This window comes from Fusarium solani (genome assembly GCF_023522795.1).
Source record: "Fusarium solani strain SB1 chromosome Unknown bctg00000016, whole genome shotgun sequence".
Taxonomy (NCBI): Eukaryota; Fungi; Ascomycota; class Sordariomycetes; order Hypocreales; family Nectriaceae; genus Fusarium; species Fusarium solani.
In genome coordinates, this window is record NW_027072142.1 from 667,492 (window position 1) to 694,551 (window position 27,060).

A 27,060-nucleotide genomic window follows, 5' to 3' on the forward strand; every position below is an offset into this window, starting at 1 on the left:
TTATTCACGACCAGAACGGACCAACTCTGTACTGATGTGTGGAGTCCTACCTACGGCAGAAGCACCTGAATCTTTTTTCTCGACCATTGCCCCCGAAATCCTTCTCCCTCATCCGCCTCGTTGCTCACTGTCCCTGAAGTGTGATTTGAAAACCGGTTCTGTATAGTGCCCTCTTGCATCGTAGGGAGTTCGAACAAGGTATATCTGTAGCCTGGTCTCTGGGGGGTAGCTGTGTTCTGCTTCTACTCGCAACCGCACGCACCGTTCAAGGTAGTTCACACGACCCAGCCTACTTGCCGAAATATCCCTGCTGCTCTCCGTAGAGTAATCCGATGCTTGGTGACATCAGCTCAGCCGGCATCTCCCCACCAACGGCCTGCATCCAACGGGGGCCGTCGAATCCTTCCTCCTACCTGGCTTCGCTGGTGTAGGAGACTAATGATTGGAGGTGGCACAATCGCCTCGTGCTCTGTGAGATTTATGAAGGACTTCAGCGCTGAAACTTCACGCTCTCAATCCTCTGGCACGGATGCAGGGATGCTTGGTGGTAACGGTGGTGGCTTTAAAAGGGGTCGAATTCCCCTAGCCCTTTCACGCTGCTGATGCGTCCATCTCTCTTTGCCTTGACTCGCCCCATCCCACTCGATCATATTCCTCCCGAGAACTCGCCAAAGCTGCTGAGCGCACAAATTCAGAATGTCAAGCCCGCTCTTCACACAATCTTTTTTAGACGAGGACGAACTTAAACTCCGATCTCAGAACCGCTCAGCGAGGGAGAGAAGAGGACATAAGCAAAGAATCCGTCGAAGTCGCGAGTCGATTTCTGGGGGTGTTACCGGACCAGGCTCAGCCTCCTCCGCCACTGCACCAAGATCGTCCATAGAGGCGGCCACACCAACAGAGCCGGGCCAGGAACCGACAACGCCCACAAGGGTCGTTCCTTGCACCCCTTCCTCCTCGGCAAGGTCTGAAGGCGACGAGTGGCACGAACAGAGACGCAAGGTCAATAAATCACCAGTCACTATCGTTGTGAACATCACGGTAAGCTACAGCCTTATCTTCTAGCGAACAATGAAGAAGCAATGGAGCTAATAATACTTTAAATGTCTATTAGATACCCGGCGAGCACGCGACCGATACGCCGACAGCCAGATCGAACTCCAGTTTTTACATAAAGATTCAGCTAGGCCCAACGAGTGAGGTGAGATTGGAGGGGAGTGGCTGGGCTGTGACTGGCATTAACGTGGTCGGCGAAACTGGTTGTTGATAACCAGATATGAACTCAGCAGTACATTGATAGCATGTGAAACAGAGACTCTTCTTATGCGCGATTTATTAAGCATGACATGACTTGAGATAAGCCGTCCTGGGGATGAGGGAGACCGCAAAGCAGTTCCCGTTGTGGAGGATGTCCCAAGAGGTGGTGTGTGCTTGTGTCCACGACCTGGGGAAGGCAACCTCAGTGAACTGAGCTACTTCGAACATGACTTTCGACCATCTTTGACCCTTCCCCCATTTGTGCCGTGGCTCTGCTTCATCACCCCTTCGTTGATAACGCTGGGTTGTTGGATTCGGCCCGAGCAATGAGAGGCCGCTCAAACTTCGCCCTTGTTGCAGCTTCCATCCGAGAAAACCGACGATGATGCAGACCTTAAACTCTTGCACTCCTGTTCAGCTCTCAGTACGCTATCCATGCCGCACATCGTCCACATTCTATGGATTACCAAAACAACATGGTTCGCTCCTAGAATGACGACTCTGGTAGATGCCTGATCTCGGGCCAAACTCGAGGTGCCAAGAATAATACAGCCAGCCGTGACCAGCGTATAGGCCCTCCAGCGATCGCCCTCCTCATCGAAGATGCTCAAATAGCGAAAAGATCGGGCCAGGCTCAAAACGCAGCCGAGAGCCATCCACATGGCCCAGGCGGCCGGCCAATAGGCGGGCAGTGCGATTCGTAAAGCAACGGCGACGAACGTGGTTATCACGAAAGGATATGAGAGGAACGGTGGAGACCTGCAAGCACTGGACTTGTTCTGATCCCAAAACTCTCTGCACGAGCTTCTGGTTTGGAGGGATTTTGGCGACTGAAAGGACTTCTTCCGGTAAGGAGAATATCTAAGTGGTTAGTTCGCTTTTGTTCTGTACACGAGAGAAGCAATGCCTAGCAAACCTGAAATAGAGACGAAGCTAGGATGGATAATCCCCCAGAAAACCTTCTGCAATTCTTCGATTTGATAGTACCAAGAGACCACCAACAATGTGGATGCCATGGGCGTTGAGATGGCGCCAAACCACATCTGTCCTCGAACAGCGGCCTTCATCCTTTGGGCGCCATTCGGGTGCACCGCCTTGGATTCGGACACAGGCTTGAAATTGCGACCATACAGGATAATCGCCGAAAGAGTTTGAACTACCAATGGGATGATAGTCGCGACGGCAAAGATACTAAGCTCAAGCGATGCGTCCATCTCGATGGTGGGAGTACGTCCGAAGAGGAAGCCAACGATCGATGGAAGGATGTGCATATGGAAGAGGAACGATGCTGGTGGGCGCCGAAAGGAAATGATTTGAGACTGCTTGTGTTCATACCAGAAACTTGACGGTTTCCGCCGGTATTTATTCCGAAGTGGTGGCGAGAAAGTGGTAGACGAGTGGTTGGTTGCATTCTCCGCAGGTCCTCGCGCGAAGCTAAACATGCGCCAAGATGGGGATAGTGATGATGGATGAAGCACATCGCACACTGTTTTGAGACTCGCGACCACCATGCCTGCCGCGTCTTTCGGAAATCTCTTGATCCGACTCTATGGCAGAGCCTGTTTCCTCAGATGCAGCCGGACAACAGGCACATTCGCGTACACCCGCGTCAACATCCAACTCCTCCATTTACCGGCATGTAAGTATAATAGCTATCAAGAGCACACTGGTATCACCAGAGAAAGATGTTAGACGCGCTCAAGACGCAGCAAGGAACGTCGCGTCATGCGGGAGCTAACTAGTCAACACAGACTAAGCCGCACTGCCGGACTGCGCTTCCCGGCTCCCTTCCCTAGCTATTCTGAGACCCATCCTTTGGATTCCCCTGGCTGTAAGTGGCAAGTCGAGCCGCTTCAACTCGTACACGAGCCGAACGGCTTGATTCGGTACATTCTCGATGAAGTAGTCGACCGTGAAACTCCTTTCTGTGGCTGCAAGATTGGCGCAGTAAGAGTATACAAAGTCAAAGCTTTGAAGGAGCTTGGGATAGCGACGTAGGTAGCGCGAAGTGTCCTTGGAAAAGGCCGATGAATTGAGAGCATCTAAAAGCTGCAAGAAGATGCCCACTCGAATGCGGGCACCATGCTGCAACAGTGCCGACGCGATAGCTGCGTCTGCGCGATTAACCGATAGCACTCTCTGCAGGAGGGCATCCAGGAAGCGATCTAACTCATCAGTCGGGAGCGCGGATCCCGAATATACGGCAGACTTTTCTCTCTGCAACAGATCCAGCAGAGTGTGCAACGCGGCCACCTGCTGGCTCTTCTGAATCGGCGCCGCCTGTTCCATGACGACGGATACGACGAGGTCAAGGAGCCCTCTGGGGCCCAGGTGTTTCCGCAAGGCTACAGCACCCGCTTGCAAGGTCCACAAAAGAGATGCGAACGAGTGAGTCTGGCTAAAATGCCGTAATGCCCCTTTCGCCTCGGCTCCGAGGTCGAGGAGGGCGCGCAACACTCGACTCTGTCTGTAGTACGCAGCCAATAGGAATCCCGTGCAACCGTACCCAACACCAGAGTTGACGTCGATGCCCCTTGCCTTTACGATGATCTCTGTGAGCTCTGCAAGGCCCTGGCGAATAGCAGCGCAGTATGCCTCGAACTGCGGAGGCTGAAGCCCGACGGACGCACCTCGATGAACTAGAAGGATGGCAGCCGACTCTTGGTTGTGTAAGATGGCCTCCGCGAGCGGCGTTCTTTTTACATCCTCCAGTCCATCTGGGGGGATGCCTTGATCGATAAGGAAGGAGACGATGCCATCCAGTCCACGCCTGGCTGCCAGATGGATGGGAGAATGGAGCGTCGCGTCGGAGTGGTGGAGGGACGCGGGATGATGATTACGGGAATCACGGCATCGCTTGAAGTCTGCTCCACCTGCCTTGGCTGCCGTGAGGGTCTTCAGGGCAAGGAACTGGTCGTGGCACCAGGCTATAGCATGAAACACAGAAGAACACCTGTGGTTCCGAGCGTCGTTGCTGTACAGGATGTGATTGCATATTCCATGCAGCCGGGTACACGAGCGTGCCAGTGAAGCTTGATCCCTCAGAGAACACTGTTCTGCAATCATGCATATGATCTCTTCTGGTAACATGAGCAGCATGATGGACTTTTGGGGGGTGGGGGGGGGGGTTTGGTTGATGTGGGTTTGCTGAGCGGTGGAAAAATTGCGGGTGGCGGCCGAAGAGTTGTAATCAAGCTGAAGGGCAAAGAAAAAGAAGTAGAAGCAATAGAACCATGTAGATCACGCAGTATTCTGACCCGTTATGAGTTGCAAGCGATGTCTTATCTTATAAGGTCGTCTGGTGAGCATATCATAGGATGTCATGGACAAACAGCATGTTTGGGTCACTCCGAATGTCCCGAATCGACGGTAGATGCTCCCGTACGCGTAATACAGGTGCAGAATGGGCCATTGAAGAAGCAGTCAAGCTGCAGATAGAGAATATTCAGACCGCGATAGGGAAGCAGTCTATTTTCCTCCTCCTTTTCATCTTTGACCAGCTCGCTGGGCACCTCATTCGACCGTGAGCATTACTCAAGCGTAAGCAAGCCCGATAAGAAGTAATTAAATTTCTGAATCGCAGTCTAGGTGGTGGATATCGGCTTGTTGGACTTTTCTACCCGGATCCCCCTATCTGCACCAGAGGGAGCTCATCCCACGTGTCTTTCAAACTCATGAGACTCTTCGACATATGCGGTCACGTCCCCGAGGTCGACTTATTTAGTAAAATCTCGTTTTATTTCTTTCAGGGACTAATTCCTGAACACAGAATGATCAAATAGCTACGCGGAGCCTCAACCACCATTGACAAATGGCCTTTCCACCTAGAGCAATCGTAATCTCTTACAGGGTATCACCTGCCGGCGTTCTCACGGAGGCGCCGACAAAGTATCCTGCTCTCTCCAAAGTTACAGTGAAATGTCTGAGCCTTTTGGACTCGTCGAGAATCCGAAATCCTCTGAATATAGTCGATCGGCGGCGGTAGATACTGATCAGCGCATTGGCTACGACGTCTAGCTGATCGTTCGTGTACACCCTCCTCGGGATGGCGAGACGCATGAATTCAGCTTTTGCACGACGGTCACGACCCGTGTCCGGGTCCCGATCATTCATCAGCGTGCCTATTTCTACGCCCCGCACGCCGGCCTCAAGGTACAGCTCCACGGCCAGCACCTGGGCGGCGTATTCGTCCTTGGGAACTAAAGGCAAGAAGGCACTGGCATCGACAACTATTGCATGGCCACCGACCGGCCGTTGGACAGGGATACCAGCTGCTATCAACCTGTCTCCAAGCCGCTGGACCTGGCCAATGCGAGAGTCCAAGTAGTCGGAGCACGTGGCTTCATCGAGGCCGATAGCCAAGGCCTCCATATCTCGCCCAGCCATTCCACCGTATTTCGTGAATCCTTCAAAAAGTATGACGTTTTCGGAAGCTTGTCGAAACCAACCTTCGTCCCTCATCGCCAAGATGCCTCCGACATTGCCATTACAGTCCTTCTTGGCACTCATGACCATGGCGTCCGCGCACTGATGCATTTCCCAGACAATTTCCTCAATGGTCTTTTGGGAATAGCCGGGCTCCCGTTTCTGAATGAACCAGGCATTCTCTGCGAATCGTGCCGAGTCAAAAACCACAGGGATGCGGTATTCTCTAGCTAGTGCCCTGACACGACGCATGTTGTCTAGGGACACTGGCTGACCACCGGTCTTGTTGCAGGTGACTGTCACAACAATCATGGGTACGTTGTTATTCTCGGAGTCTAGGACGGCCTTGAGCTTCTGCAAGTCGACGTTCCCTTTGAAAGGGTGATGCTCGCCGATGCAGAAGGCGTTGTCGAGGGGGCAGTCCACCGCCGTCGCCTGTCGATATTCGATATGAGCCCGTGTAGTGTCGAAATGAGAGTTACCCGGCACAACATTGCCCCTGTTGATGAGCACGGAGAATAAGATGTTCTCGGCGGCACGGCCCTGGTGGACCGGAAGGACGTACGGGAATCCGAACAGGGCTTTTACTTTCCCCTCGAGGAGAGAAAAGGAGGATGACCCGGCGTATGTCTCATCTCCCACTAACAAAGCCGCCCACTGGCGATCACTCATCGCTCCGGTCCCGCTATCGGTGAGAAGGTCGATAAAGACTTGATCACTTTGGAGTTCGAATAGATTGTAACCGGCCGCACGGATCCATTCCTCACGTTGACCCCTAGTGCTCTGACGAATACGCTCGATCATCTTGATCCGCCAGGATGCGGCCAGAAAACCATCAGGGCACATGTTGACAAAAGCCGATTTGGGTTGGACCTGTTTGTATCATGGGTTACAGAGATTGGAGCCTAACATAATGAAAGAGGAGTCCTACCATTGTTAATGATATTGATATATAAGAGATTGATAGACGTCCAGAATTGAGCATTCACAATCCTGGCGACTTTGCAGTAACTAAACCATACCGGTAGTGCTCGGACTCGAAGCACAACGCATCTTCACCTCGAGGGCAGACCGAGGCTAAGCCCGCTATTAGCTAAAGTCCAAATTAGACGTATCTTCTTATTTCTAGACTGGCTAGCTAGCCGCAGCACCGTCCGTTTAAGACGTCAACCTTTGCCCATGTTTCTGCTTTGATTGGGCGTGAGTGGTCAGCAGTAATCGATCACCATGGGTATGAGATTCTAGTTTCCACCGGCCCTGTTCTGGACTCAAGCCACCTCAAGCGTTCACACTGAACGATACCGGAATAGTAATAAAGTGATGGATGAGGCCGTTGTAAATGGTGTCGGGTTTCGACGTTGCCTGCGAGATGGTGCTGTTCCCGATATCACTCTAGAGTCAGCTTCTGATCAGCTTTAGATAATCGCCTCAGTTTACCATGCTACGCGGGTTCACTATTCCTCATTTATCTAATGACAGAACGGTCAATTGTTCCATTCTCGTGGTAATCGATGGTAGACAATTTCCCCACTGACCTACTAGGTACATGCTGTGGCTCACGGCCACGTCGTCGTGCTCATTCGAGTTTCGGGCGATAGGAACTTGACGCATCAATAAAGAATGTGAAAATCTTGTTAAGCATTGCATTATTGCCGAGACATAAAAAACTACCCTAAGCCCACATACGGTTGCCGTAATTGCTCGATCCTCAGCTCGTTTCGCCCTACTTTTCGGCTTCTTCTCTGTCGACGAACTGTATATGTCTTTCGTAGAACTTCAGCATCTATTGATAAGAAGGTCCCGAGTTATTTTCCAATCTATGAGATCGTTCCCGTTATACGTACCTTTTGTGGGGATTTGTTGTAGATCTCTACCTTGTCGTGCTGGGATACGTCGCCATTGGGCCACTTCACAACAACGATGAAACTTCCAGTCGACTCTTCGAGTTCCACACGATCAATCTCCAAACTTTCCCATTTGTGGTCTTCCTGTTTCGTGCTGTGTTCCCGGCGGATCCTATTGGGTCTGAGGCTTGCCTTTCCGCTGGCTCTCTTTTGAGATCGGGTTTTCATGACGCTAATTGTCTGGGTGTGATGATGAAAAATAACCTACATCGGTGACGCGACTGGCCGAGAACTTGTCTTCAACTAAGTCCATCGTTACTAGGATAACGGTCCGATATCTGATTTTGCGGAGGACGAACGATTTCAGGACACTGTCCGTCCGTTACAACAAGCTTCCGCCGGGGATGGAGGGGTCTTCTGTCGGCCGTCCAAATTTTCGCGTTTGACTCTAGGTAACGCAGGGATGGATGGATACCCGCCTGCTGCATCTGGGCACCTAGAATTAGTGCAAAACTGTCGCTGGTCTCTGCCAACTTTACCTACGACAAGTACCTCCCACAGTTATGCTATGATACTGTGTGAGACGAGTAGGGATGTCCTGCGCAATACGAGAATCAGTGTGCCGAGAAGGATCCTGAAAAGCGACTTCGAGAACGTTAAACAAAAGATTCACTGCTCTCGTAGAGCGTTGCTTGCTGAGCAACGCCAGTACTTAGATGTCGTTAGGTGCATGGTGTGGGTGGTATGGCTGGGCCCCACTATGTCTCTTGTCTGGTTTTCTGTCCGCTTCACCAACTCGCACGCCTTTGCTGTCCCTTCTTATTTCGTCCGGTTGCTGACTGTCCGTGTGCCTGAATGCCTTCCCAGCTGCTCTCTCGGCCGTGGGCCTCAGAGTGGGCACGATGTGGATCTCAGTCCCGGTCGAACCGAGATTCCATCACGGTCTCTTTCTGTGCTTGCATACATTCGGTCGGTCAGTGGCCGTTCAGCTGCGAATCCTTAAGATCCTTGACCCAGTGACTCAACAGCTTGCATCATGTCGGTCGGGCCGTCGCTCGAATCCCCCAGTCTCAATCTAGGTAGGCACCAAAGCCATTAACGGCTTTACTGTGCTCAACGCACTAAACGCCATCGAACCAAACGTCGTATGTAACATAGAGGCCACAATCCAATTGCGTCTGATTGAGACGAATGATAGACGCACACCATGTTACGGCTCAGATTCACCATCGACCTTTCTCTGTCTCTGCCCTTAGCCAAATAGCCTATTTCCGACCGATCATAACGCGGGTGGACCGGTGACATCAGCGGCTTGAATTATTCGCTGCTGCTTGCCCAAACAATCTCTTCACAACTCAAAAAGTTCTACCAAAGATCGTCTTTCATGGAGGTGCAACGGCATGTATCATAGGGTTCGCCGTCAAAGTCGGACATGCGCGGCCAACGTCATCACCACATGCGACCAAACCCTTTTACTCCCTCCGTAATCCTGCCTCTCAGCTCACTACGTAGGTTTAACATGGGTCTAAACCTCGGAGCTTCCCCACTTTCCCCTTTGTTGGCCGCACGACTAGGACGGACTATAGCTAGGCCAACTTGACCTAGTAGGCGACGATATCTGAGTGGACGGAGCAAAGGTTGCGGTTTGCAAAACACCAATGGTCACTGACGGCATGGCCAAACAACGCAGAGAAAAACGAAAACTCAAGTCCGAGAGTGACATGTAAGCTCTGATGCAACAAGACTGGTGCGTAGTGGATAATAACGACGTTTAGATTCATAGTGGACTCAATCCAGGAGCATGTTATGGACGAAAATGTAATAACGCCCCGCCCCCGGCAAGTCCCCTTCCATTACAATGTTGGCGTCTTCCAGTTCTCTCCCGCCACCGAGAGAGCCTGAAGCGTAATGGGTATCATGTCAGAAAGAACCAAGCCGCTTATCTCTAGTTTAACATCGTCCTTTCGCAGGGAAACACAAAGTTCCGAGTCAAGTGGCAAGGTTATGAAGCCGAGAAAGACTGGACATGGGAGCCTTTAGAGAACCTCAGGTTAGTGATACAATCCCTCAAGTCTCATGGCATTTTCCTAAGATTCTCTGGGTTGTGGCAGAATCTCAGGCGAAGAAATGATTCGAGATTACTTTGATCGGCTCGCTGGAAAGCCCAGTGGTATGAAGGAGTCGAGAACGGCGGTCCGCACCAAACGCCACGAGAGTGCTGGTGGTCATGTTCCCAGAGCATCCTCTCGAAGACTCGGTCTTTCTCTTCCTGTTTCTAAAAAGCTAAAGTGGAGGCCCCCTGTCGGCTCTTGGGAAGATCACATCCAGACCATTGATGGCTGCGAGGATGCAGGCAACGGGGACTTGGTCGTTTACGCTACGTGGAAGGGAGGCGAGAAGACAAGGCATAAAGCTCAGATGTTGCATACAAAATGCCCTCAAAAGGTTCATTTCCTCGCCACCTGCCAAATGCCCTCTTTCGCTAATAGATCCAGCTGCTTCGTTTCTACGAGCGTTTTGTGGTGTTTTCATGATCACGAAACGCAAAGACGGCATGCAGGTTTCTTTCAATCAGCCTCGCCATCTCTGTGTCTGCACACAGAGAAGGCAATCCTGCCCTTGAGGCTACCTCGATTACTTTCGCATTCCAGGATTGGTATTATTTGGGATGGTTTACCAGCTCTTGCCGCTCAAGCCAGCCGTGTTCGCACTTCACCTCTCCGCGGCGGAAGGGAATTCGGAATATTACGAGATAGCTATAATACTACTACACCTGCCTTTCACGTGTCTGATCATCTTTCGACGTGAATCCACCAGTCCGGCTTTCAGGTGAACAATGATTGAACACCAGCCCGTGGCCAATTTGGGCCTCGGCTTGAATAGCGCTGCAGCAACACTGATGTTCGCAAGGCTAGGCATATAACCACACTTATAAATCGGCATGCCCAGTTAGCCAATCCACCACCTCTGTACTTCATTCATCTCCGAACTAAGGGGGCACCGTTGGCTCCAGAATCACCAGCCATGTGTTATTCTCATTCTCCGCACCACAAACAACGTCAGACACTAAGGACGAACGTCACACGCGAGGATTTCACCGGAAACGATTCAGGTGAATCAGCCGATGTTGCAAGCCAGTCAAAGACGTGCGTCCATGACAGCCTCGATGATAAAAGGTTGACAAAAAGTCACATAGAGACTGCGCATAAGAGCCTTTTGGATACAATGGCCAAGGTGAGCCAGGAATTAGGCGAGCTGAAGGAGACAATCCACTACATGCGGGGCGTGCAGGACGTGCAAAATCAAACTATCGAAAGATTACTCTCGCTGCACAGACCAGGCACAGGAGTTGAGGACTTAGAGGAAGAGTCCGAGGATCCCATATTGCTTCCAGGAGACGAATCCTGTACCTAGGATACGCGTACTGCATTCTCGTTTGGATGGCTAGGCTTGATTACTCTAACGGGAAAAGAAGGGGAAAAAAAATTAAAACTTATTAGGCCTTGCCGAAAGAAACATGCTTGAAGTAGTATTTGGCCTTCTGATCAACAGTCGCAAAGCCAATACTCGCCTACCATTCGGAGTCAAATATGTGGACCACACGACGCATGTCAGTATATTTACGGCTGTGCAATATGAAACAGCACAGGCACGAAGACCTACCCGTTCAGCCGTGTCTCCCTTCAATTACCCAGCAATACCCGGCATCGGTGGGCTAAAAACAAAGCCAATCCATCAAAGGGACTCAAGCTTGCGAGAATGGACAACTTCGTTGTAACACTCCATGAGCGAGAAACGAGTTCTCTGGGCCAAAACCAAGCCATTGAAGAACGGCGGTGTCTCGTAAAAAAGTGTAGGGAAGAACTTGCCGCCCATATAAGTAAGACGGATTCGATTGGAACAAGTGTGCTAAATGCTGACTCTATTGAAGAAACGCGAACAGGCATCACGATCGAACCCTCGAAAGTTCGGCTCGTAACCAAACAGAGCGATGTATACACCTGGGTTTATACGGCAGAGGTCGCTCATCTCTTTTCGAAAAACTTGAGCGACCACGGCTTGACGGCGCACAAAGAACTTTGCCGGGAGGTCGGGCAGAGCTTCCATGCAGTCACCTTTGCGAAGGCCGCTATTGGCGCCGACCATTCGAGCCTCGGCATATATCGCCCATCGACCTATCCGCCAGCCTCTAGTGTCCTCTCCGCGGAATCCGAGGCAATGGCGCGTGAGGAGCTGTGCGTGCATACTACATGCCAGCTGTACATGATCCAAGAAAGTCTGAAGGCGGAGGCAGCCAGAAGAGAATGCTTGCAGAAGGAACTAGAGTCTTTGAGTGCAGAGCACGAATATCTCGCTCAGCGATTCAGGCAAGAGGCTGAAAAAGCTAGCCAGGGCGAGTCAACGCTGTACAAATGCCTCCAAGTCATCAACCAGGTGGCATCACTGGCGGAGGAGGTGCAGCAGGATTGTAGAAGCACGGAGGACCTCACTGTATTTCCAAGATAGCAGCACAAGCGAGACTCTGTGTTTCATATGCATAATATGTGGATATCTCTGCATTAGGGTGGTGAATTTCATAAAGGGTTACCACAGGTCTGAATCGGTGTGAATGGTTTGAGGGCTAGCGAGGCTAATGAATACCAACCATGTACTCCGTATCAAGCGATTAATGCGATTATGCAACACCTAGGCTCTGGGGCGTCACCGATGATCGCGTCATCAAGGATGCCGTACGAAAACCTCATCCCCCACCCTTGCTATGATTACCACTGCCATTGCGCCTCGGTACCCGGTACTCGGGCCGATCTCAGAAGGTATGATTGCGAGCAGTCCGCTCGTCCGCTCAATCAAAGCTTTGCTTCTCCCGATGTGTATGAAACCCGACGCTCAGGCGCCGGAGCTAGGAACGTGTTGAGCTTTGGCACAAACCCTACACCTTTTGAGTGCACAATAGTGGCACTCGAAAAAGAGAGCAGGTTCTACGTTTTTGCAGGAAGGACAAATCCATTCGATTAGATAGCCGACCCTGATTAGCCAGGAATGTGTGCAAGCTTCTGGCGTGGGGCGTGTGGTAGTGGCCCGTACAACTGACGTATACAGACCTGGGCTATAAGGATAACTGTCCGGTGTATCATGTTCTTCACTCTCTTGATCGTTGCCACGCAGGGTATACGAGGAGAGCATCCATAGTTCACAAGACACAGAAACACATTAGTGTCAGCGGAGCAGAAAGGCCTCGGACTCGAGTAGCAAGAGAACTAAGCAAGCTCGCGGCAGAGAGACATTATTATACATTTTCGTCTTGAAGCGCCATACTGCGGAACCTACGTTGTCCGACTGCTGCGTATCGGCATACCTAATATTACATTAAGATGCTTTCCATCCTCTTTTTACCTTCCTCAAGCTTAGAATCCCACACTACACGTACGCGCAAAAACATCCAGTTCTTGGCCTGGGGGAATTTGACTGTTGAGGGCGACCAAAATGGACCTCTCAACATAAACACAATCCGACCCGACGATTTTGCTGAAGTAGATGTCAACGCTATCAATCCGACTCACGAGTTATAAGGTGTAGACTTAACATGCAGTGATGCTAGATCTAATTCGCCCTGTCAATTTTGCAGCCAATTTTAGACAACTTGATAGGTGACGTCTCAGTTCGCGAGCAGTCAATTCGAGCGGCATACGAGGTAGGGGTTTGGCCTCGAGCATTAAAACTAATTCAGGGGACCGAAAATAGGAGATCAACCACTCACACCAGAGGTTACAGCCGTGGCGGAAGGACAAGAAACGGAAACTCTTTCTGGGATCAAAAGAATCAGTGAAATGCCCGCGCGCTCAGTTATAACTTGTACATGTTCCGACCTACCCACCGACCGCGCCTCAATAATCTAACACCACGACTGTCTTCAGCATCACGTACTTCTCTGGTCAATACCGTGCCTTACAATCCAACCAGTGGCCATTGACTTGCCTCAAAACCAAATATGACTCAGCGTAGGTTAAAAGTACAGACCTTCTACACCTAGAACTAACCATGTTCTCCTCGCTAGCCGATACATCATCGACCATTGTCTTCCGTAGGCTGCTGCAATATTACGACGACTTCAATACGTTTGCCGCTACGTTGGGAGTCATGTCCCTGACAGCCATGGTCTTTGGCGTGCTCCAGGCCGAAGACATGGGGGTACGCTCGCAGATAGCGTGTAGGTTGCTTATCAGCGCCACGATAACCTCTATCACAGCTATTACCTCTGCTACAATGCTCCAATTTACATTCGAAGGCTGCAAACAACCAAGCCGCATGGGGAAAATTCTGGCATGGGCTCCATTGGCTATGCTCGATCTCGTCATTATCGAGTTCTCGGCCGGTGTCATCTTGTGGTACACCGACAAGTATCCCACCTGGATTGCCACGTCGGTTGGCGTGGAACTCTCCGTATTATTGGGGGGACTCATCGTCATGGCCATCTGGGCATGGATAACGATGAGTGAACCTGGTGGTCTCGTTGAATCAGGTGCTAGTGGTGACGGCAGCACCGTTCGCCCTAGGCGAATGCGAGCCAAACGATCCGCGTAGCTCTAGGCTCAGGACCTGGACGACTTTGACTCCACAACAAGCCGTCATTTGTTATATCCCCCAACGGCCAAAGTTGGATATATTTCACTTTAGTTATGCCTACTCGGAGACATGACACAAGATTGATGGTGGAACTATCTGCTGGCCGTATAAGGGGCGGGTGAGCATTGGCAGATTTGGTTAGTCAATAGCAACGGTGATAGGCGCCAGGGATTTTTGTTGTTGATTCAGAGAGGTGGTGATTGGCCTTCACACCGCCGCCTCTCTACGCGATGTTTACCGATTTGTATATAACATACGTTGGAAGAATTGAGAGTCCCCCCTTTACTATTGTGAGATGATTAAAACTTGCAAGTCCTGCATTTATACCGGTAGCCCAAGGCCCTGGGCAGAGATCAGTTAGTGATATAAGGCTTTGAGGGATCTCTCATTAGTGCCAACCTCACCAGGAACAATAATTAAGTCAATCAGAACATTTCTCCATCAACTACATCAAACTATATTGTCCAATTCAATCCCAGCATACGACTGTGCCCCTCTATGCTTGTGAAGTTCGTTCCACCCGGTCAAATTCATACCGGTTGCAAGTCCCCTCCAGTCACGTCTTGGTTGTCGAAAGTCGCCGCATGTTAGCCCGAGCAATCATCACAGGTTCGGTGGATAGTTTTTAGGGGGAGTTTTGTTGTGGTACACCTCCGGTAGAGACCCCAGCCGCGACGTCCAGAGTGCCTATTTCTAAGAGTTTTCTTGCACCATGTTTTGCGAGACTCTCTCCCCATTACTTCATTGCAAGTGGTGCAGGATGTTTTGATGACCTGAATTTCACACATGATAGGACTTCTGGTGCCGAAAGAAGTGGATAGGGCATAGTTGGATCGAGAGGACTCCTGATTTATAATTCTCTGCGCTGGGTCCTAACAGGCATCAAATCCTGTTTTGGATCCCTAAATATACGACGGATAGCCCAAAGGGCTAAATTAGTCTGCTTTGTTTTTTGTTCCATAGTTTGCTACCCTATTAAACACCCGTCTCATGGCATCCCAATGGCAGTTTTTGGATCTACCACCACGGAATGTTGGATGACTGTGTAGATTACTAAGCCCCTCTGCTCCTGAAACTTATTCGGTAATCGAAAGAAAAATGAGAATGTTTAGGGTTTGCTAGTCTGTTCAATCTCAACCAAGCTATGTGGCAGCATAATACCTATGAGACGCTAAATCCAGTTTAGAAGTTTCTAAGAAAGGTGCCTTCAGGGCTAACTTTGGCTTCAAATGTGACCAGACGTGAGGGCCCCTGAACGTTTCCTTTCGGACTCCGCATCAGGGACAGGTGCTAGGTGTTGATAAGTCGAAATGGCCTCATTGGTCTGAGTAATCGAAAACCCCTTACTCGCATGCGTGATAATTACTTATTCGTCTGGCTTCATACCGATCCAGAGTCTATCTTTCGTCTTTGGCTCTTCTAGTATTCATCCAACTCATACCCTTGTTCTAGTTGGTCTAATCCACGGGGATCTGTTGGGACCACGCAAGTATACGTCGCCTTGCCATGTCTCATTCGCGAGCGATACTCAGGCAAGATGTCTGGAGCCTCGACAAGGATGCGCAAGAGCCAGCATCGCAGAAAGCTATCGCCCTGCATTACGAAAGAGCACAATCAATGTGCCGTCATGCTGGTGAGCAGCGAGACTATGGCAATGGACCATGTTGACTGATGAAATCCTCCACAGGCTTGTCGCTTGGCGATATTCAACACCTGAGCCAAAAGTTTTGGAACTTTCATTTTGATCGTGAGCTCGAGACTACTTCTCTGAAAATCCAAAACAGCATGCTAAGAATATCAAGTCATTGCCGCCCGAGACATGACGGCGTTCATCATCGCGACCATTCACGTTAACCTCTGTGTCGGGACGCTTAGTACCTTCATCAGAGACCGCCCCGATCTTGCTGATCTTCTTGAAAAGCTATTGAATTTCGACATCTGCGGCCAATTCATGCTCACAGAAGTTGGCCACGGCTTGGACGCACGGAGACTGGAGACCAGCGCGACGCTACAAGCCGATGGCTCCTTCGATCTGCACACCCCCAACGCCGGGGCGGCAAAGGCGATGCCTCCAACTACTCCCTATTGTGGAATCCCAAGGGTCGCAATCGTGTTTGCTCGCCTGATGGTGAGTGGGAATTGCCACGGTGTGAAGCCTTTCCTCGTCCGCCTGAGCGACTCCAAGGCCATGAGGCCAGGGATCACTGCACGGATCTTACCCACGAGGCCCGGAACCAAGCCCCTCGATCACTCAATTACAACTTTCGAGCATGTTCGCCTACCCCCAAACGCTCTCCTCGGCTCTATTTCCAAACCGAAAGATGAGCGTGCCGACTTTCTCCGCCAGATCTGGCGGGTTTCTATAGGGACATTGTCGCTCTCCATCATGGGTGTTTCTGCCATCAAGGTTGGTACGCATGTTGCTGGTACTTACAGCCAACGACGAACGGTTACCGCTCCTGACGGGCATACACGCCTGCCGATCATGAGCTTCAGCACCCAGCAGCGCCCGATCATCGATGGATGGGTGCAGGGTAAGATACTGGAGTTGTATGCCCGTTGGACCATAAAGGAATTCATGAGTGCTACCCATAGCCCGCCCGTGCGGCATGCCCTAGCGGCCATTTTCAAATCAACCGTTGTCCGCGGCTCCCGTGTTTTGAACGAACTTACGGAGCGATGTGGATGGCAGGGCCTTTTCGCGTACAACCAGATAAGCGAGTTGGCATTGACATTTCAGGGCAACGCCATTGCTGAAGGAGACACTTTGGTCCTGTGTATACGTGTGTCTCTTTGAATTCACCCACCTCAGTGACTGAAACTAACTGTTTTGCTAGGGTTGGTCTCAGAACTTCTTGGAGGGAAATACAGCCTCCCGGCGCCGCGGGATCCGACGGCAGTTTTGGCTCGCCGTGAACAGCAAATGATGGAAGCTGCCATGTCTAAGCTAAAGGACATTGGTGGGTATGGCGGACACAGAGGCCAGGCATTCAACCAGCATATCCTTCCTTGCTGTCGCCCTATAGCTGAGGCAATCGGCCACCGCATGGCTTACGAGGCGGCGAGGGAATTGGGGGCCTGTCCAAAAGTTCTCCGTCTATACGAACACATGTGTGTCGGTACGGACTTCAGGCAATTTTCGCCCGACGGCCATACGCTCCAAGCGTTCGAGGACGCCGCAGTCGAGGCATACAATGATGTGTTCGCCGACATGTTGCAGTCGCTGCAAAATTCTGAAGCGGATGCCTACACTACTGCACCTATCATGTCCGACAAATCATGGGCCGTTTTTGTCGACAAGATGCAGGCATTCAAGGGCCCGAGTGGTAATGCTCGAGGTGCCCAACCGAAGCTCTAAATTGACCTACAAGTTTCCGGCGAATCAAGCATTCCAGACGGGTACACTTCTTACGCGGGCTACCGATGGCACTTCACCTTAGCCTTATAGTTGCTGAACTTCGGCGCGGGATGGCATAGAAGTGGGAACTTGTACTTGGTGATCGCCTCAGACATCGCGGTTGACAAAGAGGCCACGTCGATGGTTGGAAGACCACCTGCAAATGCGGCCGGTCGTTCCGCCTTTTTGTTTAGTACCGTATTTTATGGTTTATTTGTGGTTTGCTCGGGTCCAACAAGGAGAATGACTGGAGGCGCGGTAGCTCCTTTCGTGGATAGGCGGACAAGCCTAAGAGGCAAGAAAGAATGATGTAGGCCGCATATGTGTGTCGCTCTAGCGGGCACGGAATGGAGACGGGGGCAGAAATGCTAAACTCAGACCACAAAGAATGCAATATCTTAGACTTTATCTACATCTTCATGAGATATTTCAATTATTCTATCCCAGCGGTTATCATTGGAAGGCGGTAGTGTCAGCTATTGATGAATGACGCGTCTGAAAACCATCGTTTGTTTCTGCTCATATCTAAGCAAGCACCATCAAGGACAAATTGTTAGTGAATTTTATCTTTCAATACATTGGTTAACATCCGTAGATACACTGTTTCAAATGCGAGATTCAACATCGTCTCCCATGCCTTAGGGGGCTATATACAGCGTCGATATCGTAGCTACCTTTGCTTGTATTCCTTGCTAGTGTTATGAAACCAAGAGCCAAGGGTTGTCGACCAGCCGAGATGGGACCATTTCCCGACGGGGTCTTCCGCAATGAATCTCGGTCGTGCCGGTAGGTATAAAACAGATCAACAAGATAGAGGAGCAACCTCCCGTTTCGGCCCCTTCCCCCCTTTGTATTATACTTTTGGCCTAAACCTGGGCCAAAAAAGAAAGATCACACGAACCATGGTGGACGCCCTGGAACACAAGCTTTTGCAAGTCTCGCTTCGATATATAAGTAGTGAAGAAGCTGAATGAAAACTAGCCTTTCCTAATATCTAGACCACATTTATACGTAGCTCTGCCATGAATCTGGTACATTGTGTTCCGATTAGAAAAGGCATGCTGCTTCAACGACCCGGGTCATCGTTGACCGCCAACGCCATCACTATTTTGGCTTTCGCAGGCTGTGTGGTCGCTGGCCACCCTCGCAGCATCGCCAATATCACACCTCACGACCAGTACTCCAGCTCTATTGGTGTCCTTGGTTGCAAAATAGATAATAACCGTGTCGCGTATTGGCCGGGCTCTGTTGGCTGTGATGAAATTTGTGTCAGGGTCTACAACGAGGACCGCTCAGTTCATCTTCTCCGCATCGACACTTCCGGGGGGGCCTATGACATATCCTACGATGCCTGGAACTACCTTGCCTTCGGTAAATCTGCCGTTGAGGAGCCCCATGCTGGTGGAGGCATTGACATGAACTACGATGTTGTGCACGCCTCGGAATGCCGGCATCTGCTTCACGATGGGAAGCTTCCCCTTTCCGCTTCCAATAGTATGAACTATGTCGCGTCTTGCATTAGCCAGCCCGCCAGCTGGGTCGCCCAGAACTACGCACTATATAATATCAATGACCAGTTGTGCAAATTTGGCTTAGATGAGGAATGCCGCCTAGATCTAGCCATCAGTAACCAGCCATCCTGCCCTAGTCCTCTTGGCATCGTGACACCTCTTGACTATAAAGTTGAGAATATTCAATATGGCACAGGTAAAAGGATACCTGCATAAGATGTTGTGCTTACAACATGCAAGGTCTTGGACTGCTTCCGAGTTTTCTCTCTTTGGTACGGTATGGAAAAGGAGAAGCGGGCGTTTCACAAATGTAACTAAATAGAATGAAGTGAAATCAGTTAGGGCGGGATCCAGTCTTGCGTTTATAGTCTTCCCCTTTCAAGACACTATGCCACCTCGTTCTATGCACAGCAGCCTAAGCTTTCTAGATTCTAGACCTCCTTGACGTTGAAAATGGCCGTTTGGTGATAGGATAGGCGATATGAGGGCGGGCGGATGGCTCGATGACCTCTGTTTCTTTTGGACGAGTCTCTTGGCCTTTACTCACAAAGACGCGGCAAAGAGGGATGTTCAAACTAGCTACAATGATATCTTGACTTACTGTAGAGCAGTGAGAAATATAATTACTATCAAAGATCTCCATTGGCCATGTAGCTCGAGACTGCGTCAACCTCCAACCGCAGCTGCTAAGCATGTCGCTTTACGACTCTTCTAAAGGAGAACATGTTCTGTTCGCTACACAACTGGACTTGGGGTGCTTGACAAGGAGATTGTTGGCACCAATGGCGTCTCCAGATAGGCATATTCATCAATCCATAGTAGCATTAAAACCCAATGCTGAAAAGCATCGTGATTGGCAAGAGGATCAGGGGAAAACTGAACGTAGATACGGACAAGAGACTGCCGTCATGTATTCGATAATCGTGTCTCTTGCTAAGTGGCTGATTGCCTCTTTCGGAGAGATAAGTGATGACAAGAACACCAATATACGGTATTGGGTTTTGGTACTGTCATGTTTTAATAACTGTGTTTTTGGCTGTTGTGGCTGATGGCTTTTTGTCGTCATTGCTGACAACAATAATAAAAAAAGAACACCAATAGATAGCACACAATGCGCCGAAGCTTCTCAGGTCTTGAAGCGACTCCTGGGAACCCCAAGGCTGGATCCAAACATCACGGTGGATCCATAACTTGAGGCGGAAACACGCTCAATTAATGGCGATATATGACCTCTAAGGCTCAGGGTACCTTCCATGATGGCCCGGAATAACATCATCTACGTTGCGATGTGAAGCAGTATTAAAGGATATTCGGCCCTTGGAACCAAACGCTAGCCCGGACATGGTCATGCTCAACTATAGTGGTCGACCGACTAAGGAACTCGAGCAGGGCGTAAAGCCAAGAGGTTGAAATCCAGTGACTAGTCTAATCAATTGAGGATGATCCCATGCCCTATATCACGAGACAGTGTAGCAATTCTCCAGATGTTACTGCCGACGTCCCCGTTTATACCCTTGGAGTTTCCCTACTCCACCTCGAAATTTGTAAAGTAAGCAGCCAACCTGCGTCACGCCACCAACTCCTCCATTACCGGTGCCTGTGAATATATTAGCGTTGAGGAAAAGTTGTATGGCTCCCAGACCTACACAAACTCCAGTTTTTGAGCATGATATCCTTGCACGATGGACCATCCTTTCCAAGTGGACTTTCTCGATACTGTACCTCACCTACACATCCCTCTGCCCAACAGATAGAATACTCGTGGCCTACTTCACCGAGCCATTCTACGCCAAGGGAGCACTTATCTTTCGGACCAATCAATGTTTGATACCGCCCGTCAGTGCACCATTTGCCCGCGGTTGTCTCAACCCTCGATTTCTTGATATCTCCATGCCCTGGAAGTTCTGCCTCATCTCCACACACTGGCGGAGGTAAGCTCGTCTGACTCAGATCTGCTGTTGTCGCCGTCGCCTTCTTAGGCGGAGCCGATTTCGTTCTATGCAGCGTAGTTTTCTGACCCTTTGAATGGGGGGAAGATGATACCGTAGTGGATGAGGTGGTTTTGGCGATTGGTGATTGATTAGAGCTGGTTGTCGTAGCAGTCTCATCATTGTGCTCACTTTGGTGTATCGTGACCGACGATCTTTTTGTCTCCATCACAGATGATACAGTAGTCGTGGCCGTTTCGGAACTCCTTCTGTCGGTTGAGACTGTAGTGAATTGTGCATCCGAGGTCTTCCTATTCTTCCAGGATGATCGTGTGGCCGGCGGCGTCGCTTGAATTCTCGGTCAGTAGAGTCTTCATTAACTCTATCAACGATTGCCAGTCATTATCATTTACTGGCGCTGTGCTCAATTCAGTGACCGACGAGGTGACTTGACTTGCTGAAGCCTCGAATGCCTGGGTTGGCTCTGTCTTGGTCTTGGTGGCCGCGCTTGTTCTCCCGCTTGAGTGCGTATCTGGGGGCAAGGTTGCTGGTTCCTCAGATGGCGTCCTAGTTCTTGTAGACGGAGTGTCCTTGGATAATGGGGCAGTTTCTTGTGTCGTACCCGATCTTGAAGAAGGCGACTTTTGTGAGTAATCCTTCTGCCGGTAGTGTGACTGATGATGCGGTAGTTCGTGTGGAGGCTCGTGTAGCGCAAGGGTTCACTGCTGTCCATGCTCAAAAGGTCTATTGACGCTGCTGCGGTTCCCGCTGCTGGCATTGGTCTCAAGGTGCTGCTCGTCTCTTCGCTGGAGGGCGTTATAGAAGTAGTGCGAGATGGTGGAACAGTCTTTTTTAAAGAAACACCTAAAGATGTGCTTACGTCTCCGACTGGGTGCGTAGTGGACGACGTGAGCAATTTTTGACTTGACGATGTGTCTGATGGGAGGTTCTTATCCCCCTCATGTCGCGATTGTACAGTGCCTAGGGATGATGGTGGCAGTGCAGGCCTCCTAGACACTGAAGTGCTCGTAGCATCAGTTGTACTCGACCCGCCGTCGCTCGAAAAGCTGGACGAAGGTGTCGCCTTTACTTTTGTGGCGGACGAGGGAGGTTGGCTTGTCATGCTCTGTCTATGACCACAGACTAGGCTCTCAGGGTAGCCGGCGCCGCCCGAAAGCTGCAGCATCGGCGGGCAACCACTAATCCACACGGCCGAGTATCTAGGCACTTTGTAAGGCACATTATAGGGTATTGAAGGAAAGATATCGTCAAGGTCTACAGATGGATTGAGGTCCTCAATTTGTTGTCGATTGATATCCAGCTCCCTCATTACCAACGCAAAGCATTGGCCTGGCTCAGGTACCCACTGCCCATATGTAAAAGCGCACGCCTCATTGAACGCATGTACATAAGAAAACAAAAAGGGAGAAGAAGAGCCTTCATCTTACCCAAACCTAGGCCTATGGGCAGGTGTTCTTTTCAATCGGCACCCTGTGAGTTCACGTACAGCTACCGAGGGAGGATTGATATAGGCTCCGAAGGTCCACAAAGGAATGTATTCCGGTCAAACTTGCAGTCCAATTGCGGCCTTTGTTCCAATAAAGTGGCATTTTCTACGACGGACGAGATACTTCGGCGTCTGCTAACGACGCCGAAGGAGGTGAACACGAGAAAGAGTATTCCGCGCCCAGTCGCAATTCGTATCGCGAGATGGTGTTTACAGCATTTTTAAAAAAGATTCACTATGGCAGAAAACTGTGCAGCTCATCCGCCAACTCCCGTAGGCCATTGGCTCAGTGTTCATATCTACGTTTAAGATATTTGATAAATGGCGATGGACAAATTAATAATTTGTGTGGGGCAACAATAGTGGGCAAAATCACACCATGGCCTGTGTGGTTGTTTCGCCGCTTAAAGGAATATGCCGGACCTGGCGGGGTACTGTAAGAGGCTATCGTCGTGAGATCAACTTTCTCTGGGCAAGATGCGATTGAGATTCAACATTTGCTTAGCCCTACATATTTGGGTGGAAAATAGATGGATGTAATTGGAGCGTGATTAGCCATTCTCGGGCATCCATTCTCACCTAACACATAGATCGATCTCGAACCCGCCGTTGCGCTCGAAGGCTTGGGGCAGTATGACTCGCCTCGGCGCGGCTCCAAATGGCCTTTTCTCTTTCTCTCTCTCTCTCTCATTCTACACCTGTGCCTGTCCGGAAATGGCCTCTTAGAGAAGAAGTACAATCTTTATAGGGACAAACTAGTCCATGGGCCCACATCTTCTGCTGATATAAAGGTCCGACCTCACCTAAACAATCTCCAGGTATCAGCCAACCAAATTCACTTCCTACACTACCTCTCAAAATGCCAGAATCTATCACTGAACCATTCGGCTTCTGGTGAAAGCACCGCCTGGAAAATAATTCTCAAGGACAATTCGACATGGCTCGAAGAAATGACAAAGCTGGGTTACCGACTCCATCTACTGAGCTTCGACTTTAAGAAGCTCCACGACCAAAGCCAGGCCCCAAACGCAAGCCAAGTCTATCTGGTCCTAGTGATTGAATCAGCTCGAGCCAAAGGACGACGATACAGACTACAATGACCATCCTCCACTTAGAGCACAGGTTACTTAAGGAATTAAAGACCTCATGACTGGCTGAATGAGATGGGGCGGGACATCATACTGAAACAGTCGGGCATCATCCTGAACATCAGCACGTACTATGTCGATGGCTATGGACAGTCCCCCTTTGCCGACTTTACTAGACTACATTGCCAGGACGACGAATTAGGTGACTCCCACTTATGTGCAGTTACATACGGAAATAGACAGTGCAAACGTCACTCTCTTGGTTTTTCAAAAGGGTGGCTATCTCTTTATTATCTACGAAATCGGCGGTGAGAGAAATATCTGGCAATTCAGGCCAGAAGATGGCTACAACTTTATTACCCAGGCGAAGCCTGATAAGTAGTGAGCGGACTTCGAAGGAGGTGAGAGTGGCATCTCTAGTTGGCCAATACCCAGTCGATATGACTGAGTAGTGCCGGCTTTTTAGCTTCAGTTTGTGTTGATGAATCCATTTGCTTAGTTCTATTCAGGAATATACAATGACGCACTGAATCCTTTTAATTTGATGTTCACGAGCATGTTTTGCCCTCCGGCCCAGTTATCCCAACAACGGCCGGGCTTTAACTTCATCAAACACGCAATATCAACATAACATATCATCATATCCCAATACCAATACGAGCATATTCAGTGCTCCATCTTCTAAAACTCGCTCACTCTCCGTACATATTAACCTTTTTTGCTTCGCTAGATATTTCTTTGGTTCTTATAAAGCTATGTAGATATTTCTATCTGTTCGAATACATAGTATATTGACCAGTGGCAGCAATATACTGGAACTACCAGCGGAAGAGCATGTTCTCTGCGCAGGCCTTGAGGAACCAAGCAATGTGGCCTGACGTGCTATATTATACATGGATGACGGAAAGATATGGGGCTCTGCACTTGCTTAACTGGGTCTCGTTCATGATGATCACGCAGTCTGGCGATCGCGCTTCTATTCACATGCGAACTCCAAACCATCCTTGGAGGGGCACGGAACAACAACAAAGATGGAAAAAAGACTACATCACTTGATTCTTAGGTATCAATGACGTCTCCAAGAGGAGGCATCGGGCACAACATCAAAGAACACACTAGGCAGTACAGGGTGTATAGATTAATAATTTTTTCCCGCTAATTAATACGTACCTCTACTTTTCTCACCTCTAACTTTCATAGAGATCATCAGACGCAATAAGTACTAGCACAACAAGGTCATCAAGTGGCAGCAGCTAAACTTTCCCCTCCTTCAATCAGCTCACACGAAAGAGCGCTCTCAACCCATCAGGGTACAGGGGGCAAAGAAACCCACCTTTTAGCAAAACAGATCCCTACAGCATTAGAACTTGACTCTATGAAACATCGTATGTGACGTCATCATCCTGTTCAACCTCTCACCTGCAGTTTACGCCAGATCAAGATATTAATCACAACTGCGGCGCGTCTATGATGCGCATATAAATAACTTCGGGGCAAGCTAGACTTTGGATAACTTATCTGCCAATTTTGAGCTGGCTCTTTGCGTGCTTAGATGGCGATTCGGATCCTAGCAATAAAGGCGCGCCAGACATTGGTATACAGCAGCGAAAGCAACATAGACGTAAGTTTCCTATCCTAACTGCGTGACCTAATAAATAGAAATGACAGAAAACCTCGTAAAACCCTTCACTCATCTAGGTAAGAAAAACCCTTAGTTTTTTTTTTTTTTTTTTTTTATCTTTTAGGACCATAAACCAGAAATAATCGGAGGGTGGTCCTTAATGATCAGTGCCTCGCTTTTAAAAAGAGAAAAAAGAAAAGCCTACACCTCCTGGGGCAACGTCGTACGACGAAAACCAAGGTAAGGCGGGCTTCAGAAACTGCCCCCTCGCGCTTCCTGTTTCCCACTCTCTTATGCTAGAGCCTTCGATTTGTAGGATCCTCCAGGCCTCTACGCATTGTTGCTGGTCAGTCGCGCTTAGTTTTGAAAAGTCTTCGGCGTCTCCGCAGTTCAAGCCAGTCTTCGATAAATGCCGCTTTGAGCCTCCCTGAGATTAACTATGCCCTTCGTCCGCCGCTGGGGAGGACACGGTGGACCTGGGGGACGGCAAGAATTGAGCTGGCGAAGATCCTCTATCGCTTTGCGACAGCCCTCCCCTTGCTCCGTGATGATTTGCCCGTGCGCCTTGACGATGCCGGGTCCCGCCCCTCGCCATGTTGACGTCCTCCGACTAGAAGGGGAACGGATGGCGACCTGCTGATCGCCCTCCGCCGGCCCTCCATGGCCTCGATGTACCTATGTTGAGACTCGACCGCAGCCTTGTAAATGTGGATATCGGCCAAAGACTTACTTCCGATTATGTTTCGATAAGCGGTTCGCGTTTCCCACCTCTTCTCCTCCTTTCCATCCATTGTCCATCCCACGAGAACGTAAGTGACAGTATGCGTGAAAGACTCGTTACATCCAGGATCGATCAGCTCCAAGTCATCCTCCAAGTCACCTGAGTTCAAGCCCCGCCAGGCAACTCCCCAGATCCTGGGCGCTTCCGCATCGGGATAGTGGAGCCTGCCGATACCCGGTAGTGTGTCTCCAAATCTGTTCTTCGCACTTCCCACGTTCTCATCTTCTAGTGGATTTTCCGCATAGCTACGGGGGAATGCACGGTTCTCTAGGCGGTAGGTTGCTGAATTCTTTTTCCCATACATGTTGATGTACTTGCGAAGGTGCTTACCAAACCATCCGACTGTCTTCACACCTTGTTCGCTCACGCCACTTGTTGTCGGGATAGTCAATAGCGGCCTGCCATACTCCGGATCTTCAAACTCTGTCGTTTGATCATCATCTTGAAGGAACAAAGATCCATTCGGTTCATCAGTCTCAATAGACTGCATAACACCAGGCACTGCCCCGTCGCGTCCTGGCTCTGGTTCTTGTAGTTGCCCTCCTTCATCTGCCGCCCCAGGCTCGTGCCCAGACTCATTTTCGCCGCCGCCGCCGCCGAGATTTCCGGGTGCCTTTGAGCCATCATCATTCTGGAAAGATGATGTGCCATTGCCGGACGGGGGCCTTGTTGGGGGGGGGCCACCGTCATTCCCATTCGTTCCTTCCAGACCCGCCGCATTGTCTTGGAGAGTGTCTCCATTTTCGTTTGGTCCCTGGTCAGACGGGTCTACAATCATCGGCTCGGCAACGGCACGGAACGTAGTGACCTCATTACGCATGCCATCAATCTCGCGTTGTTTTTCCGGACTTGCCTTATCGTAGGCTGCAGACGCGCGTTCTAGTGAGGCCTTTTTTTGCTCAAGCTGGTTTTGTAGATGCTTCGATCTTGTTATTCTCGCACTCTCAGCTGAGGGTACTGCCGTGAGCTTCTTTTCCTTTGCCTTGCCAGGTGCCATGGCTATTGCAAATGAAATGGCGATTTAGATTTTGGCCACTGAGGGACTGCCTTGCCTTAATATACCTCTCTTGCTTCCGT

At 50.1% G+C, this 27,060-nt stretch overlaps 10 protein-coding genes across 10 annotated transcripts; 6 read left to right on the top strand and 4 right to left on the bottom strand.

Moving 5' to 3' along the window:
• Nucleotides 1–696: 696 nt before the first annotated feature.
• Nucleotides 697–1,267, top strand: MRS44_018570 (uncharacterized protein; the record flags this gene model as incomplete). The annotated part of the gene is made up of 2 exons (XM_065616042.1): nucleotides 697–1,041; nucleotides 1,115–1,267. The coding sequence occupies 2 exons, from the start codon at nucleotides 697–699 to the stop codon at nucleotides 1,265–1,267; spliced, it is 498 nt and encodes a 165-aa protein (XP_065472114.1).
• A 1,742-nt stretch (nucleotides 1,268–3,009) lies between these two features.
• On the bottom strand, nucleotides 3,010–4,356 carry MRS44_018571 (uncharacterized protein; the record flags this gene model as incomplete). The annotated part of the gene is made up of 1 exon (XM_065616043.1): nucleotides 3,010–4,356. The coding sequence occupies one exon, from the start codon at nucleotides 4,354–4,356 to the stop codon at nucleotides 3,010–3,012; it is 1,347 nt and encodes a 448-aa protein (XP_065472115.1).
• A 744-nt stretch (nucleotides 4,357–5,100) lies between these two features.
• On the bottom strand, nucleotides 5,101–6,528 carry MRS44_018572 (uncharacterized protein; the record flags this gene model as incomplete). Its single annotated transcript, XM_065616044.1, has 1 exon — nucleotides 5,101–6,528. One exon carries the CDS (start codon nucleotides 6,526–6,528, stop codon nucleotides 5,101–5,103), a length of 1,428 nt encoding a protein of 475 aa, XP_065472116.1.
• An 877-nt stretch (nucleotides 6,529–7,405) lies between these two features.
• MRS44_018573 (uncharacterized protein) lies at nucleotides 7,406–7,754 on the bottom strand (the record flags this gene model as incomplete). The annotated part of the gene is made up of 2 exons (XM_065616045.1): nucleotides 7,406–7,435; nucleotides 7,527–7,754. 2 exons carry the CDS (start codon nucleotides 7,752–7,754, stop codon nucleotides 7,406–7,408), a joined length of 258 nt encoding a protein of 85 aa, XP_065472117.1.
• Nucleotides 7,755–9,184: 1,430 nt separating this feature from the next.
• On the top strand, nucleotides 9,185–10,334 carry MRS44_018574 (uncharacterized protein; the record flags this gene model as incomplete). The annotated part of the gene is made up of 4 exons (XM_065616046.1): nucleotides 9,185–9,249; nucleotides 9,302–9,344; nucleotides 9,476–9,576; nucleotides 9,638–10,334. The coding sequence occupies 4 exons, from the start codon at nucleotides 9,185–9,187 to the stop codon at nucleotides 10,332–10,334; spliced, it is 906 nt and encodes a 301-aa protein (XP_065472118.1).
• Nucleotides 10,335–11,285: 951 nt separating this feature from the next.
• On the top strand, nucleotides 11,286–12,032 carry MRS44_018575 (uncharacterized protein; the record flags this gene model as incomplete). The annotated part of the gene is made up of 2 exons (XM_065616047.1): nucleotides 11,286–11,406; nucleotides 11,458–12,032. 2 exons carry the CDS (start codon nucleotides 11,286–11,288, stop codon nucleotides 12,030–12,032), a joined length of 696 nt encoding a protein of 231 aa, XP_065472119.1.
• A 1,533-nt stretch (nucleotides 12,033–13,565) lies between these two features.
• MRS44_018576 (uncharacterized protein) lies at nucleotides 13,566–14,108 on the top strand (the record flags this gene model as incomplete). The annotated part of the gene is made up of 1 exon (XM_065616048.1): nucleotides 13,566–14,108. One exon carries the CDS (start codon nucleotides 13,566–13,568, stop codon nucleotides 14,106–14,108), a length of 543 nt encoding a protein of 180 aa, XP_065472120.1.
• A 1,548-nt stretch (nucleotides 14,109–15,656) lies between these two features.
• MRS44_018577 (uncharacterized protein) lies at nucleotides 15,657–17,508 on the top strand (the record flags this gene model as incomplete). Its single annotated transcript, XM_065616049.1, has 4 exons — nucleotides 15,657–15,783; nucleotides 15,838–15,897; nucleotides 15,953–16,933; nucleotides 16,988–17,508. 4 exons carry the CDS (start codon nucleotides 15,657–15,659, stop codon nucleotides 17,506–17,508), a joined length of 1,689 nt encoding a protein of 562 aa, XP_065472121.1.
• A 1,097-nt stretch (nucleotides 17,509–18,605) lies between these two features.
• Nucleotides 18,606–19,274, top strand: MRS44_018578 (uncharacterized protein; the record flags this gene model as incomplete). Its single annotated transcript, XM_065616050.1, has 1 exon — nucleotides 18,606–19,274. One exon carries the CDS (start codon nucleotides 18,606–18,608, stop codon nucleotides 19,272–19,274), a length of 669 nt encoding a protein of 222 aa, XP_065472122.1.
• Nucleotides 19,275–25,714: 6,440 nt separating this feature from the next.
• On the bottom strand, nucleotides 25,715–26,980 carry MRS44_018579 (uncharacterized protein; the record flags this gene model as incomplete). The annotated part of the gene is made up of 1 exon (XM_065616051.1): nucleotides 25,715–26,980. One exon carries the CDS (start codon nucleotides 26,978–26,980, stop codon nucleotides 25,715–25,717), a length of 1,266 nt encoding a protein of 421 aa, XP_065472123.1.
• Nucleotides 26,981–27,060: the final 80 nt, after the last annotated feature.